The sequence below is a fragment of the Vanellus vanellus genome (assembly GCF_965231255.1).
Source record: "Vanellus vanellus genome assembly, chromosome: 4".
Lineage (NCBI taxonomy): Eukaryota > Metazoa > Chordata > Aves > Charadriiformes > Charadriidae > Vanellus > Vanellus vanellus.
Window position 1 is genome coordinate 7,079,665 of NC_138909.1, and position 16,094 is coordinate 7,095,758.

Consider the following 16,094-nt stretch of genomic DNA (forward strand, 5'->3'; position numbering starts at 1 on the left):
GAAGTAGCAAAAATATAAGCAATTATTTGCTGATATTAACTACTTTTGCAGATAACAGATTAAGACATGAATCTTTTATACTGACTTTATATTGCTCTTTAAACCTGTTGTGCCAGTGTGTGTGGAGGTAAAATTACTCGGAAAATACATTTTCAGGATCAGTAACACTTCTGTTTTCTGTTAGATATACCTATGTAGAGCTATTTTATTTACCTTATTTTTGCTTTACAGAGTAAAGGAAAACAAATCTGATGCACACTTACGGCAATATTTACCTTTAAAAATAATTTATATCTCTATAGCTTATTAGAGAATAAATAATTACTTTCTAATAATTACCTAAAAAGAATTCCATGGATAATTTTAACATGGTCTAAATAACACTACAATAATAATTCTAAATTATTAGTATAATGAAATGTGAAATTATTGCTATCATGTAACATTTCTGTAGGACTCGGGCAGCTCCCTGTGGTATAGTTTGTAGAACCGGCCTGTGTAGGCTGCTGGAAACTCTCTCATGGTTATATCAATCTTATCAAACCCTTCCCGATATCCATAAAGTAAGAGCTTAGCTACATTGCTGGTGATGGGGGTAGCGTCTCTCGTCCTAGCAAGCTCATCGAGGTCCATCCACTCGCACCTCAGGCACTCCTGCTGGCAGAAGCTGATGTTGAAGGAGGAGGGCTGCAGGCGACAGATGATGTACATATCCGACTTCCCAAAGGCTCCAGGGTGTTCGTGTTGCTGTCTTACGCTTAGGATGGACTTGAACTCTGACTTGATGCCAGTCTCTTCGAAAACCTCTCGAACTGCTGTGTCTCCTAGGTGAAAAGAGCAATCCTTACAATACATATAAGAATAGCTTAACGCTCTTTAAACCTTTTAATCATGGGAAATTTCTAACTCAAAGCATCCTCTGTTCTGCTTCATAAGCTTTTCAGAATGTAAGCCTGTTTGTTTTGACACAAGGATAAGCTGATTATTTTGGTCCCTGAACAACACTAACTGCTGCCTGCCTTGCTTGCGTATATCCTACAAAATTATGAACTTGAGAAACTTTAGATAATACTGTACAGGGTGTGGGTTTGAAGTGGACATTCTGATGGTCACTGGCTCCACTGCTCTTTTAATCCAAGATAGCATTGCACCCTCTTTCCGGTCCTTTGAACCTTTGCCCTGTCTTCTCTGCCTGCCTCTACCCAGTTCCAGGTTCAGGCCCTGTGTAGCTGAACACCTCTATCTCAGATCAATTGATCAATTGCTAAGTTTTATTGCACTTTGCCATGAGATGTAACAAAATGGGTAAAACTACTGTTTGCAGAAAGTTGGCACTAAGTCCTTTTCAAAATGTATCTTAAGTGTCTAGTGACATTTGAAACGTGCCATAATACCAGTATAGCACGTAGCCTGGTCTTGCAGAAAATAGGCTGCATCCATGCTGCACGTGTGCATTTTGTGTACATCAACCGCAGTGATATATGTTAAAAAAGTAGCCATAACTTCAAGGGGCGAGAGGGTCTGTGTGCTGCAAGCGCAACAAGAGAATGACCCATCTATCCAGCACTCTTCAAAAGAGAAGATTTTTCTCTTGAATAGTGACTTAAATTGAAGAGCCCAAATGAGATTTTTGATACTTATTTCCCCAAATTCTACAGTTTCATTGTAGTCAAGTCAAATCCTACTAAGTCAAATCCTAAACTAAGGACTTCATTTAAGCTTTGAGCTTTGCTTTTAGATAAAAGTGCCTTTTTCTGTTTCCCTTTTATTTAAATGTGTATGTATATATAAAAATATATAATGACAGTTAAACTAGAAGAAACAGTAGGGCTTGAGTTTCAGAAATATTCAAATACAGAAATGTGTGCACTTTGCTTAATCTGCATTATGAAACTATTCAAATTACTTGCACAAGTCAGTTTGTACTCATTAAAATAGGCAGCCATATATTTTGTCACTTCATATAATCACAGGATCTTCAAGCATTGTAATTGCAGTTTGTAATTGTACATTGAAATGTAGTCCCTTGAATGACTGTGAGTTTATAAGGTTTGTAAGGATAAAAAAAGTAAAATGAGGCTCTATTATATTTTATGCTTCACTAATTTATATCTTTTTGTAATATTAAGATGTGATGCAGAGAATCATAACATTTGTTATTATATAGTTTAGTCGTGGCAGGAGAGGAACTGTAAGAGACTTGTTTCCTCCCAGGTGTTTCTCAGTACCTACACCCAGGCCCCAGCCAGGATGGTCAGCGGCTTACTCGGCATTCCTCTGGGGAAGCTGTTGCCAGTGCTGCTCCTGCTTTTCTCTCAGTACAAAAATCCTGCTGGTATGTCCTAGAAGTGAAAGGGAGCCTGGCTCGACAACATGGCATTTGGGATTCTCCTGAAAACATGAATCCATTTCACTACATGCATTTGCACTGTCAAGCAAATAATTTTGATTTCTATCACCATGTTTGACAAAAAGACTTAAAATGTGACTCAAGAGTTATGAAAACTACAACTTGGCCGTATCCTGCTAACTAGAAACTCTCTCCATATATTGAAATAATGAACTGGAAGACAAGCCCTCCACGCGTTGTAGAAAGACTGCTAAAAATAGTAGATCTTTCTAAGGTCTCGATACCCAGTTTGCCAAAGCTGCTGCATTGCTCTGGGCAATGTTTCTGAATTCTTGCATTTTCGAGTTACTGGAAGAATATATTCATATCTGAATATTGATGTGGGGCTAAATTAATGTGAGCAAATATAACTTTTGAAAACAAGACCTACTTAATAACTGCATTATAACTTAGGAATTAACCGGTCTGTGGATCATAATTCTAAGGGGTGAGATACAAGGAGAAAAAGCACAATTTTCTCTCTCTTCATAAAAGCCCTTGTTCTTTCACCTCTGAACATCACTGCAGCAGTGTTCATCATCACCTGTGCTACATTGGGTAGAGATGGATGAGAGGTTTCCTCAAATCAGCATTGTTTTTAATAAAGAAGTGCCTTATGCCTTTGGTTGAAAGTAGGTGCCCGCGACTCAGGCGCTGCACTTAATGCTGGTCCTGTCCCAAAGAGCTCTTAGTCTAAACAAATCAAATGAATAAGGGTAGAAGGAAGCAAGTGTATTTATTTCTGTTTTGCATGTAAAAATGGAGAGGTGGAAATTTTTGCTCAGTACATCATTGAGCTCACTGCCCTGGATTCCAGTGTGAGTTGAGAGCTTGCCGTTTCAGGTTTATTTGGGTTATACACTGATTACCTTAATCCTCTGCACTTTTGGCTCATATTACGGCATATCCAGCAAGCCTACAAAAAATAAGCTGGCTTCAAGCACTCGTTTAAAAGAAATTGTGGAAAAGGGTAAGTGTTATAAATACAAAGCTTCTCTGCCCTGAACATAATGTTACCCTGTTACCATTAAGGTCATGGGATCATGTCACTTCATCTATTCACCATTAATTCAAAGAAGCGATTAGTCATAGGAGTGATGCGGGTCACACTGTATTTCAGTACCGTTTAATGTCTTTATAATTCTGTTGACGTCTGACCTGTTATCCTAGGACTTACCAATGTCTTCACCTGGATTAGATAGACCTCCTGGAAATTTCCACGCATTTAGAGTCTGTATTGGAGGAAAAAAAATATTAATGAAGTACGCAGCCTGATTTGTACACTCTAATATGGAGACAATTCACGTGAATTTTTTTAGTTGAAGTTGCAGTATTGTAATTACTCTTACAAACATCAGTAAGGCTTTAAGTAGGAACTTCTTTGTTCTTGCTTATGTGGTGATCAGAGATATCTGATCACCAATAACAACATCTACTGATTGAAAATAAACTGTCTAACAGTCATTAGACAACACTGCTGCTAGATAACTAGAGTAGTTGAATATTAAAAAAAGCTGCTATAGACTATATAATCTTATATTTAATCACTAATGTATTCCACTTCCATGGTTTTAGCTTTTAAAAAATGTATATATATTTAATCTTACAAACAGGTATTATGACTGTAGTACTGTTCTATACTGCACTGGCTTTAAGATGATTTTGTGTGTCTGTAATAACCATTTAGTGTAACTTGTCATTTGTTTTCATGGAATACAAAACCTGAGGCCTTGCGTGATTTATATATAGAAGCATTTATTGAATCGCAATAAAGTTCAGTACTTAAAAACACAATGTGAAGTGCAGACTTGGTGCTGTTATTGATACTGGTAAAGGAGTCCCAGTTCTTACACCTCTTGCAAATGCATAAAGATTTGTAGGCTTTACCTTTACACCTATGTACTCTTTTAATTACTTTCCTTATTAAAAGTTTATGTAGGAAGAACTTAACCTTTAACTAGAAATTAACGCAGTAGAAAGGTACACTCTGGTAGCTTTTCTTGTATATGAAGCCCAGAGAGGGAAGTTGTATGCTTGCCAGTGGCTTGAAACCCCACCGACTACATTGGAAAATGTTTTTTTTCTGGGCAGTCTTAAAGGGTTTGGATAGGAATTTAAAGTAACAGATTAAAAATAGCGCAGATGGAAAATACATATATTTGTCTGTTGGCTTTCAGATTTGCTTTCAGTTCCTGGAAATTTTTCTTTGTGTGCTGTGGAATTGTCCTTTCATGATTAAACCCAAGCAGCTCTTAAAATTCCAATAGCTGTTTAAATTTGGGTTTTTTTTTAAGCTTTCAGAACATCGTTTGTATTGAAAGTCACCATTTCAGGGAAATTGTTCATTTCGTGGGGAGGGGAAGGGAGAGGAGTGGTGGAACCGAGAGTGGGAAACAGACACTATCTGAGCCAATTTGCTTGCAGCGAAGTATTTTATTTGCTCCCTGTGTAAGAAATGCATGGGTATTCATACACTTCAGTTTTCATACTTAGTTTTACCCACTCATTAAAAGAGAGCAGTAAAGAGGAGAGTCAGAAACAATAATTTTTTTCCTTTCACCTTCCTCGCTCGCTGTACTAGGTGTCAGCTCTGTTCTGGAAAGGTGAGCTGAAATAGCTGACCTGGCATATACCCACCCCACTGTTGAGAATGAGCTGGAGGGAGGAGTGGTGCCCGGCTGGTCCTCCTTGTGTTTTAGGCCAGAGGTTCCTGTCTGGCGAGTACAGAACTGGACCTAGAACCTGAAAAGGGCATCTGACCTCTCACTGTAAAACTGGATAGAGATATCTGCGCTTAAAATGGCTGTGGGTGAGCTTTAACAAAACCACAGAATTAAGAAGTTAAACCTTGAGCCTCTTGGGCTTGGGAAACTACTCTTTCCTTCTAAATATGCAGAATGCACTGCGATTTCCGTTTTTACTCTTTTGGGATCTGTAAGATATTTAGTAAAAGGTAAGCATGGAGTTTTCTAATTTCCGTGTGCATAAAAGGAAAACTAAAGGTAGCATTTCTGCAGTTTACAACACACCGTTCTGTTCCTGGAGACTCGCTAGAACCAGAAGTGCTTTTGGAGCCTATAGTTTGCGTGCTGGATTTATGCTTTAATTGGTAATTACTGAACGTAAGCCTGAAGGTCCTGCTATAAAGAAGTCCTTGAAATTTTACTTTGTGGTAAGTAAAAATATAAAATTAATAGTTTACAGGAAACAAGAAAAGGGTGTTTCTCTTCCTCTGAACTCTTGTGTTACAAATTCAACATGCTGTATGATTGAACCTACCTATGAAAGCACTCTTTCATTGGAGCTCATTAACTGTGTTATAGTTACCAATGAACTGAAATGATGTTTTGGGTCCTGAGGAGAAATCTCTTAGCAGCTTTTTCAGGAAAGAGAAAAACATAGCCAGTGAGATTCTGGCATAGTTTTAACTATGGAAAATGAAAATGATGCATCCAAGTATATTTTAGTTAGTGTATGTAAGTTTTGATTGTTTCCACATTACAATTGCAGTTAATCTCACTGTACTAGAGGCACTCTTACAATTTGCAAATGAAAGCATAATGGAAGCTAAGTATGTTTTACATGGAGTAGCGCAGGCAACTGCTAATGGGCCTGTGAGCTTTCTGCACTTGCTGTATTAAAACCGAGGCTGGCCTGATAGAGGCGGGAAGACATCACCAGTGATGGATGCTTGGTTACTTCAACCCACATCACACGACCCACTATCACCACACTAATCCTCTCTGGTTTGGCACTCTCAGTAGTGAGGTCAAGCACTTCAGTTTGTGAGAAATTAATGATCTTTACACCTGCTGTACAAAGGTGGTCTCCAGGTCACGGCCAACCATATTGCTGCTTATTTAAAGCCACAGATGTGCCTGGAATTTTCAAAAGCAAACAAAATCAGAATCCTTCTCCCACAATCTGCTTTGAGGCAGGGGGGGTTTCCAGAGGTCTGCATAGATCCAAACACAAGATCAGGAGAAAGGATACTTAATTCTGCTGATTTAATCACCAGTTATAACTAACAACAAAGCTGTTGATTTTCAAAATCAACAGCTTTTTTCCCCCCTTCAAATGCAATACAGCAATCTGTTCATAGATGTGTTCCCAGACACACACAAGTTAACGATCACAATTTTGGACCGGCATGAAAAGAAGACCATCTTTGTTTTTATACTACAGAGTAGGCTTATCTAAACGAACTTCTCTATTTTGTAATCCTATAACAAACTTACCCTATTTCTGTCTTGCACAACCAACACCTTTCCAGTGCTTTCATCTAGAACAGCACCTAGTAGAGAGAGAATATTGAACAAGATTAAGTGTTAGATAACTACCTTCAGTCTTAACAACCACAATTTAACATGTTTGATAAAGCAGGACAAATGCCTAATGATACTCAGTTTACAGTTAGCAAGATTTGTCTGCATGAATCACAGAAAGTGGTTTGTCGGTGGAAAACTGATACACAATGACATATGAAAAATGGTTAAGTATCCAGTATAAAAATTCAAAGTTAGCAGTACCAAGATAAGTACTTCCTGCATTTAAGTTCCAGATGAGACAAGAAACAAAAAGAAAAATTTGCTCGTGTTAATATTATCGCAACTAAAGAATGCAAGATCAAGACATCTTCCAAATAATCTAGCAAAGCAGCTTGCTTCAGCAGAGACATGCCTGTAATCTTGCTCAAATAACAGAAATTTTTCCAGTGACTCTGGGGGAGTTGCCACGATGGGCGAGAACCTTTCCCCAGCAAAATTCGTGACAAAACTCCTGCCTGTTTTCTGGTTAATACACAAGGTTTAGAACTCATTAGGCTGACTATACTGATAACGTTCAACTGGGTGACAATAAATTCATACTGTACTAACCAGCTAACAACTCGTGATAGGAACTGCACAGCAATCTGAGTCAATTTGTTAATCAAAAAGCATTGCTTCCAACTGGAAAAGTGACACTTTCACTTGATTCATACATCCCGATTTATTTTTTTTACGGAAAAGTTCAGCTTTTCCTTGTGTCCTCATGCTCAGCCCATGACTTTGTCCCACAGATTACAAGTTTTCCTACTTTTTGAAACCCAAGTGCTTTCATGTTAGTCATCATGTCACATTCACTGGTCATCCTTTCAAAATGTCTTCCCTTTAAAACAGGTATTTTTCTCAGATTTTAAAGTGCACTGCGGCGAGCAGAATGAGTACAGTGGTCTAACTTACCAGGCTCTTTTCCACATCTGTCATGCGTGGGTTTCAAATTAGTAGGTAACAATAAAAAATTGCTTGTATCATTTTACAGCCGGAGGAAGAGTATATGGACAGATCTGTGATGATATACGCATTTAAAATGCTATGGGGACCTATTTCCACAGAAGGGAATTATTAAGGAATGAGTGTCCAGCTCAAAACATCCTCTGTTTTTTAATAATACGTGGCAGACTTATGTGTAGGAGGAATATGTAAAAGACAAAATACCAATCTTCCTTCAAGGTATGTCAAAGGACATGCTTTAAGAGCGTAGTCACATATTTGCCTCCCCATGGCTTACGACTTTATGATTTCATCCCTCCTGCAAATATTTAGCAGTGTCCAGGTTCAAGTACTGTACTGATTAAAAGAGGGAACAAAAGGAAAGCAGGAGCAACTTTGATGCATGCTGCGATTACAGGGATTATTTTCTAGAAAAGACATTCTTCAGCCAAATGGTGTGCTGAGACCAAGGACTGCTGAAGCCAGGAAACTGCAGTTTGAATCAAACAGAAAGAACGTTCTCTCCTCTGTTCCCCAGAAATCGATGCATGCGAATGTAATTTTTGGCAGTGGAATTCTCTGTGAGATGTCCAGAACCTCTGCTAGATGATATCTAATTCCCAAGCAAGAAGAAAGAAAAAAACACTAACAGGATTTGCTGTCTGGTCTCATTTTCCCAAGTGTAACTCAAGAGTCCCGCTGCTGAAGCTCGCTGGGCCACAACTGGTTGGTATCACTGAGATCAGAGCTTGGCTGCAGGCTCGGAACTATGGTTTCAAAAACTCTCCTTCTTGCTACAACTGTGGTACCTGGAGCTTTAAATCATCCAACGCCAGGATGACTTTCTGGAAAGGTTTAGACTTGTAACCTCAGCAAGTAATTGCTATTGCAACACTGCTTTGTTTTGAATGTTCTCTTTTGGGAAATAGGTAAGAAAATCATTTAATAATAATAATAAAAAAATCCCTTTTAGACAACTCCAGACAATGAGTAATACAGGGGAAAAATATCTTCACTCTACCTGTTTTATTTATGACTGATGTAAATGTGTATGAAGAGATGTTCAGAGTTGAAAAGCACTTGTCATCCATGTAATGAGCGCACACATGACTGCATTGTAAACATCAGCAGACAGGAATAGGCATTACTTTGTAAAACAACTTGGGAACTGCTTTTAAATCACTTTTGATTCCTTGGACTGTCATAACCTATCTAACTCCATCTTCCTGTGCAATTTGCCATTTATCCAGTTGCTCATTTTGTACTTTTCCTTAAGCAACAGGACTGGCCAAGGCTGATGATCATGTGTGTGTATGAGTATGTGGAGATCCTTCTCCCTCTTCAAATCCAATGGCTTTGTTTCAACAACTAGAGTAAGGTAGGTAGCAATGAAAATAACAGCTGTGTTATAAGGCTTATACTACACCTGAGGGAGAAGAGAATGACTTTTACTTCTCTTCCTCTCCTTTACTTTCCTTCTTCAACTTGTCTTCCTATGCCATTGTTATGTGTGATATTTACAAACGCGTCACTTTCTGGATGGCACACCACTTCCTCCTAGGAGGTGGAGAATTTTGGAAGTGCTTTTCAAAAACATCTTAATCATTTCATACACCAGAAGCTTTTCCGTGCCTTGACATATTTGGAAAATCCTGCCGCCTACAAACGGATGCAGTAAGTTAGTTGGACGACACATCACATATTCCACTATTTCTAAACAATAATGGCCAAGCCCAATGAGTAACGTTTGCTACTCTCTGCTTGGCGACTCTGATCTAGTCTGGCAAAATATGACCTGACCTTGCTTATTCACACCTTTGTCATCACTTGGCTGGATGATGCCGAGGCACTAGCCCAGGCTGCGCAGCGTTCACTGTGTGGGAAACCCCAGACAGGACAAAAACCAGCTGCTGGTCTACTTGGTAATGCAGGCTCACTACCTGTTGTCTGCTCCCTGTGCTGCCTTCCTGCAGGCTCGCAAACCACTCTCAGTGTCTCTGCTTTTTCTTTTCAGGATGCTCAAGGGACTAAGTCCTGTATTTAACTGACTGGACACAGCTTCGGGATGAAGACTCTCATCACCAGATTTGGTTTTCTTTACTGCAGAAACTTTCTAAAAAAGTTTTTTTTTAGTGCAGGAAATAAAAATGCCTAGGGTTTGGCACATCCACACAATACAAATGCACGTATTTAAATAACTACTTCAATAAAATTAATTAAAAATAGAACGAAGGCCTTCCACTACCCAGGATCTCCCTCCTGAAGTAGAAAGATATAATGGATAATGTGGTATCCACACTGCTTAGTGTATTCTTGGAATGTGTTCCAGATCCACTGAGAATGAGTGGAACAAAGGAAAAAAATATTGCAGTCATTATTTCACACACAGCGTTTGTTTACCTGCACAAATGCCTTTCTTAAGTCTTTACTGCTTTTAAAGAAACTCCCAATAATGAATAAAAATGTACAGGTGTGAAAAGTGGTAGCAAAGAATACACATTGTATGTTCCGCCATTTTTAAATCTGTGCAATAAATTATGAAATTCACATACCTGTGTTTGTGAAACTTTTTCTTTTCTCAAAGTATTTTCCTACTTGTAGAGTGCAAAGTATTTATCTCAAAGTACAACAGCAAATTATGCTTTGAAAGTGCACTTTTCATGTTTTTTAGATGTTTGAGAGTTTTTCAGAGTTACGATTTTTCTTGTATTACGTCCTTCCTGATAACCATCAGGGTCCAACACATTTATTACATGATTTTCTTTTAAATAGCATTTTCAGCTATGCAAAACCTACTTCAGAAAAATCCCCTTTCAGTTAGTCATATCTCCTCAAACATGCAAGTTATAACTGTAAGGAGTAACACGGTGCTTTTGCTAGGAGAAGGCATTCTCTTACTCGAGTTTAATGCCACATATTTTAATGTTGAGGTCTTCATACCTCAGGAAAACATGCTCTAACATGTCCATTGAAAAAATCCAAGCCCGTCTTCAGCTTCTACGCTGCCCTCTGCCGGCTTTGTAACTGAAAACTCCCGCTACCGACAGGGGTAACACCGTTTTGTAATTGAAGGCTCTGTTTTTTCCAAAACTTGCTTTCACCTGACCTGCTGCTACATAGAATAATCCATCTTTTATGAGTCCTTCCTAACTAGATTTTTCAAATTGCTATTTATGGGGCTTAACACCACTTGGTGAAGAATTAACATCCCTGCAAGCCAAGGACAAACAAGTCAAGCTTGTTAACAGGAGAGATTGGCTCTCCCTCTGCCGTAACTGCTCAGTGTTACATTGCCTTTACCAGTAAGTGAGGGGTACTGGTACTACTCCAGATTACAGGAGATTACTGAGTACAGGTAATTGCATATGTGTGGAAGACTGCTGAGAGAGAGGGCAAAAATAGTCAAATTTGGGAAGCTGACTTCAAGTTGACTCATCATCAGTTCCTTGTCCTGTGCTGTACAAAAAAAATGGGGACACCATGTTACCTAGTTCCTCGGGAATTTCCTCAGCTTTTAGAGCAACTCCTTTCCAACTGTGGTTGTGGGAGGTCTAGATGGGTAAGAGTATGGTGTCCAGATGTTTGTTTGTAAGATATACTTGTTTGGGGTGTTGACTTCAAGGCATGGCTTAGAGCAGCTTTTGAACTGTTGTAATTTATGCCAACAGTTCTGCTAGCTCCTGAACAATCCCTGTTGGGTCAAGTTTGCCCCATTTACAGACCTTAACTTCAGCACAGTTTAGGCAGATGCATATATTAAGCATCTAAAGTAAGAACGGGGAGCAGAGAAGTAACTTTTTTCTAGGAAGTTTGGAGTTACTTTTTCACTTTTAAAAAACTGCTTGAACCTTGAAGTTCCTACCTCTCTCACCTGCAAGGTGAAAGCCAAGATATGGTTCTCAAAATGGTGTTTAAAAACAGTATTTGTGAGGTGAATTTTAAAGCTTCAGGACCACATTGTCTTCTCCCTGAGCTGTTTACAATTTTCTCAAACTGGAATCGTTTTGAGAAACCTCTTTCCTTGTTGGCCTGTTTTTAACAACACACAGGATCGTACAGGCGCAATGACACACTTCACTTTGTAAAGCTACCCAAACAGTAAGCAGCTGGTTTCCATGCATTGGTTGTGCAGAGGAACAGTCGATTTTCTACTGAACCTGGTCCTAAGGGCTCGTTCGAAAGGCTTTCCATGGGTCCAACCACTTTTGTAACTAACCTGCAACCCCCAGCTGGTGGGTGGCGTACCCCGGTAGCCGGCTGGGCCCTTCTCCTAGCCACAGTGTCAAGGTGGATGAGCCCTCCTCGGCGTGGTGGAAAGCAAAGCCTTGCGAAGCGGCTGCCGCCACAAACCTGCTCTGGAGGATGGGGACGTGCAGCCAGACAGCCAGGCGGCCTTCCTCCCGCCACCGTGACACCGCGCCTGCAAGAGAGAGCAGAGTGATGAGGATAAGGGCCGCCACCACTGCTCGGAGAACCCCCCCCGCCCTTGATCCTTCTGGTTTTAAACCTCGTCACTCACAACAACGGGATTAACACGTGAAAATCTGTATTTTCACCTCATTTACCACAGGGTCAAACTACCATTGGTGTGTTATGGTTTGAAAAACCCACAACAATTTATTGTCGTTTAGATAATTATTCTATCATCTGATGACCCCTCCCCACCTGGGAAGAGGAATCAGAGAAAAAACAAGGAAACACAGGACTTAAAATATAACCAGATTTAACAGAATAAGACTAGATAATTAACATTAGCAACACTAAAGAACCACTATTGATCCCAATGCCAATATAAAATACACAAGGATTTTGCTCAGCCCATTCTCTTATTAGAAGCTGTGCACTCCCAGCAGTGGACAGCAAATGTCGGACACCGTGAGCACTGCGGCTTCGGGAGGGAGGGAAGGCCTCAGGGGTCTGGGACCAGAGCAAGGAGTTCTCTGGACCGCCACCATCAAGGGAGAAAGAGAACTCCTCAACAAACTTTCTAATTTATACTGAATGAAACAATCCCATTGGCCAGCTTGGTTCAAGCGCCCAGGCCCCACTCCTGCTCGTCCCTACACCTGGCAAGCTCAAAAAACACTGAGAGCCTGAAACGCGCATACCACAGCTGGACATGCGGTAAATATTTTCACAAATTCAGACACCGGTTTTCCCAAGCATTAGAAATTACTCCCGCGTTGCTCAAACCACCACACGGTGTGAGCCCAGCGGCAGGCGGAGAGGCGGCGGCGCCATCTTGGCGCCTCACACTGGTACGATTTGGTGCTTACACACGAAGCGACGGCTTTTACGTTGGGATCGCCCATAAGGTGCGGGGAAAGGGATCTTTGCTCCCTTATGCCGCCTCTGCCAGCACCTTCCACCACACGGCCGCGGCTCTGCCTCTGTCGGTGTGTCTGGAGGGCGGCCACCGCCGCGCGCCTGAGGAGAGTTCCCTCACGGGGGAGACCCACCGCCCCGCGCTCCGCCCGCCCTGTTACCCCGGCGGTCCCCACCCGGCACTTGCCCCTCAGCCACCGCCCGAAGGCGGCCCGCTCCAGGCGGAGGGGACGGCGCAGCTCGTTCAGGTCCACGCTCACCCCCCCAAACTTGTCCGGCCGCGGCCGCAGCCCCTCCAGAACCCCCCAGCCCCGCGCCCGGCGCAGCGCCCGCCACAACCTCACCATGGCGCTGCGCAGGGCGGAACCGGGCAGGCTGGCGGGAAGCGGCCGCCCCCGGGGCGGTGCTAGCCTCTGCTCCCGGAACCGCTCGGCGGCAGCCGGCCGGGCAGCATGTCCGCCTCCTCCAGAAGGAAGAGCAAGGGGCGGCCGGTCCCGGGCGGTGGCTCCCCGCGGGCCGCCCCCCTCCCCGGCGCTGCCCAGGGCGGGACGCTGGCGTTGGGCGTCGCCGAGGCCGTGGAGGCAGGTACGGAGGTGCGGGCGGCGGGGACGGGCTGACTCCTGCCCCGGCCCGGCGGGCTGAGGGCGGGCTCGTTTGAAAATGAGTCGGTGCAAAGGCGGGCTCCCGCTCGCCGCGGCTGCCGGAGCGGGCCCCAGGGGCTGCCCCCTCCCCTCACGAAGACGCGTCCCGCGGGACCGGGGCGGGGGGATATCTCTCGGGCAAGGTCGGCTGACACCCCGTGAAATTCGCTTTTTGTTGCGGTGCCGAAGAGTAATGGCCTCCGCGGAAGGCAGCTAAAGCTGTGTGGAAGATCCAGCGAGCAGCAGCAGCGTGTGCCCGTAGGTGTTTTCAGGCCCCGTCAGAAACACCGTTCTGTTCCCGCGTTTCCCTCAGGGCCGCGCGCCTCTTCTCCTCAGGGGCCGGAGGGCTTCTGCGGGTTGTACTGGTCGGGGGGGGGGGGGGGGAAAGGGCGACAAATGCTGAATTGATCCCATAGGTGGGGGGGGGGGGGGGAAGAGATTTTATTTATGTTTTTTTTTTTCTCCTGCAAATGTTAGAAGATGACAAGGTTCCGAAAATGTTGCGAAGAGCCCTCGCCCAGCTGGCGCTGAGCAGCATGAAGTCGGCCAACGTCTGCATAGGTCGTCCGGTCTTGCTGACCTCTGCCCACGGGCAACAGGAGGTGAGACGCTGTCGTCTTTCTGCAGGTGCTTTTCTTGCGCTTTCAGCGCCTTCCTGGCGTATTCAGTAGGGACCAAAATTGAGCATGCGCTGAGAAAGATAACAAGTGTGCTTTTTCTGTGTTTTCTACGCTGTAGTTACATCTTTATTCTCAGTATTGGAAAAAAATCCATGCTGATGTTTTTTTTTTTCAATAAATTTATAAGTTGTGTGCGAATATATGTACTATATGTTGTATATTATACATGCATACATGTGTTTTATTTGCAAAGAAAGAGTATAGCCCTTTACTCTTCATTCTTCATTGATTTGTAGCATTTCGTAGTCAGCAGAGTGTATGCTGTTGTGTCGTCTGCAGAATGTGGAGTCCTGGTGGAATTTTTTGATCTCTTTTGTAGGAAAAATATAACTCCTTCCTTCTTGAAAAGTGTCTTGGGTCATATTTTAAGAACTTAGTGCTTCTTGTATCTTACTCTGTGGCACCAAGTTTTAAACTAATCCTTCTACCCCCTTAGCCCATGTTTCTTTAAAAAAAAAAAAAAACAAAACATTGCTCGCTTTAACTGGAGGACTGGAAATGGGGGAAAAAATCTCAACTGACAGTTATTTGCTTTGCAACTCTTCCTAGGTCTGTACTGCTTGGCCCACCACAGGCTTTCCCGGTGGAAAAGTTGGGCTGAGTGAAACCACACAGAAGAACCTGAAAGTAAATCCAGGTGATGTGGTCACTGTGCAGCCTGTGACTGGTGCAGTCATCCAGGCAGAGGAAGTTGATGTAAAATTGAGGTATGGAACTTGTTATAACCTAGTGATGTACTGAGAGGTGTCTGCTTTGCACTGCAGACTCGTACCTCTCAGAAGACGCTGCTTTTCTCTCTTGCTTTGATGGAGTTAGTACCCACACAAAGTCAAACGTGTGCAGACGTTTGTAGGATTAAGACTAAAGTTTAGTAACTGGTGGCTAGCTGCTGCTAACTGGTACCTCCTCTGCAGGCAATGGAGTGGCTCAGCTGTTGTACCAAATCTCAACTGAGGAGTGGTGCTGTTGTGGAGAATATAATGACACTAAGCTCGTTAGTCTGAAGAGATTCTTCATTTTGTATTAAATTAATGAATAGTAACGGTAGCCCAGCACCTCTTGAAGCACAGGTCAAGCTGCCTGCGTTGCATTTGCATTAGGCAGGGGTGTGTAACTGCATGATTGAGGCAGATTCTTTAAACTTTTAAGTCACTTGTAAAGGATGAGGATGATCTCTGTGTGTAGAGTTGATGTCAGGTTAGAAGGAGGCTGTGTTGCTCCTTTTGTTATTAGGAACTATACTGCAAACTCCTGTCTGGGAAGCTTTTGTTGAAAATTCCTGTTGCAGTTAAGAGAACTACTGGGTGACAGGTTAGGGAGAGTGAAGCAATTTTTTTTTTTTTTTTCACCAATTCCCTTCAAAACTTCACCTTTGTATATGCATGGTTTTGTGCTCTGCTTTTATTTACTGGAATATTTTTTAGGATTGAAAACTCTCACAGGTATGGTTTTGTTTTTTACTTGAAATTCACCAAAAAAGGGAGCAAAAGGTACAAATCACAGTTGTCTTGAAATCATGAATGCTTTGAGAAATTAGCAGTTTACTGATCTGCTGAATGACTTCCTGTGTTTGTCATTCTTATAACAAGAGTCAGCATTTGGGTTGATAAAAATCTGATTATAGTTATTTCTTAAATAAAGTTATTTTACAGTGTGCTTTTGAAACTGTCCCAACACCTTAATTTCTATAAATGAACTTCAGTTCCCTGTCAAACCTCTGTTTTCCAACCTGGCGTTGTCATTGTCCATTTGAGGGAGAGATACTTTCTTCCAGCGTACTGACTCAGAAATGTTGGTGAGGCAAGCT

The 16,094-nt window shown here is 42.2% G+C and overlaps 2 protein-coding genes across 3 annotated transcripts in view; one reads left to right on the top strand and one right to left on the bottom strand.

Annotated features, from left to right (window-relative positions):
• Positions 1-12: 12 nt before the first annotated feature.
• NUDT6 (nudix hydrolase 6) lies at positions 13-13,359 on the bottom strand. Of its 2 annotated transcripts, none has more exons than XM_082483011.1 (5): positions 13,311-13,359; positions 11,992-12,061; positions 6,628-6,683; positions 3,567-3,621; positions 13-824 (listed from the first exon to the last, which is right to left on the bottom strand). In XM_082483011.1, the coding sequence occupies exons 1-5, from the start codon at positions 13,311-13,313 to the stop codon at positions 436-438; spliced, it is 573 nt and encodes a 190-aa protein (XP_082339137.1). In that variant the 5' UTR covers positions 13,314-13,359; the 3' UTR covers positions 13-435. The 2 variants fall into 2 exon arrangements, with proteins under 2 accessions (XP_082339137.1, XP_082339136.1); XM_082483010.1 differs by lacking the exon at positions 13,311-13,359 and adding an exon at positions 12,918-13,105.
• Positions 13,360-13,400: 41 nt separating this feature from the next.
• The window catches only part of AFG2A (AFG2 AAA ATPase homolog A), a 198,057-nt gene continuing 195,363 nt past the window's right edge, over positions 13,401-16,094 (top strand). Inside the window, exons 1-3 of the mRNA XM_082483008.1 lie at positions 13,401-13,551; positions 14,085-14,209; positions 14,837-14,994. Coding sequence (XP_082339134.1) covers positions 13,419-13,551; positions 14,085-14,209; positions 14,837-14,994 — 416 coding nt within the window. The 5' untranslated portion in view covers positions 13,401-13,418. The remainder of the gene's footprint in view (positions 13,552-14,084; positions 14,210-14,836; positions 14,995-16,094) is intronic.

Bases quoted from the DNA above. Each gene is read 5' to 3' on its own strand.
- NUDT6 (XM_082483010.1), bottom strand. From the start codon at position 12,953: ATGGGCGATCCCAACGTAAAAGCCGTCGCTTCGTGT. The intron at 6,684-11,991 runs GTTTGTGGCGGC...TCTCTCTACTAG, and splicing joins GTCCCCATCCTCCAGAGCAG to GTGCTGTTCTAGATGAAAGC. The intron at 825-3,566 runs GTAAGTCCTAGG...CTTTTCACCTAG, and splicing joins TAATCCAGGTGAAGACATTG to GAGACACAGCAGTTCGAGAG.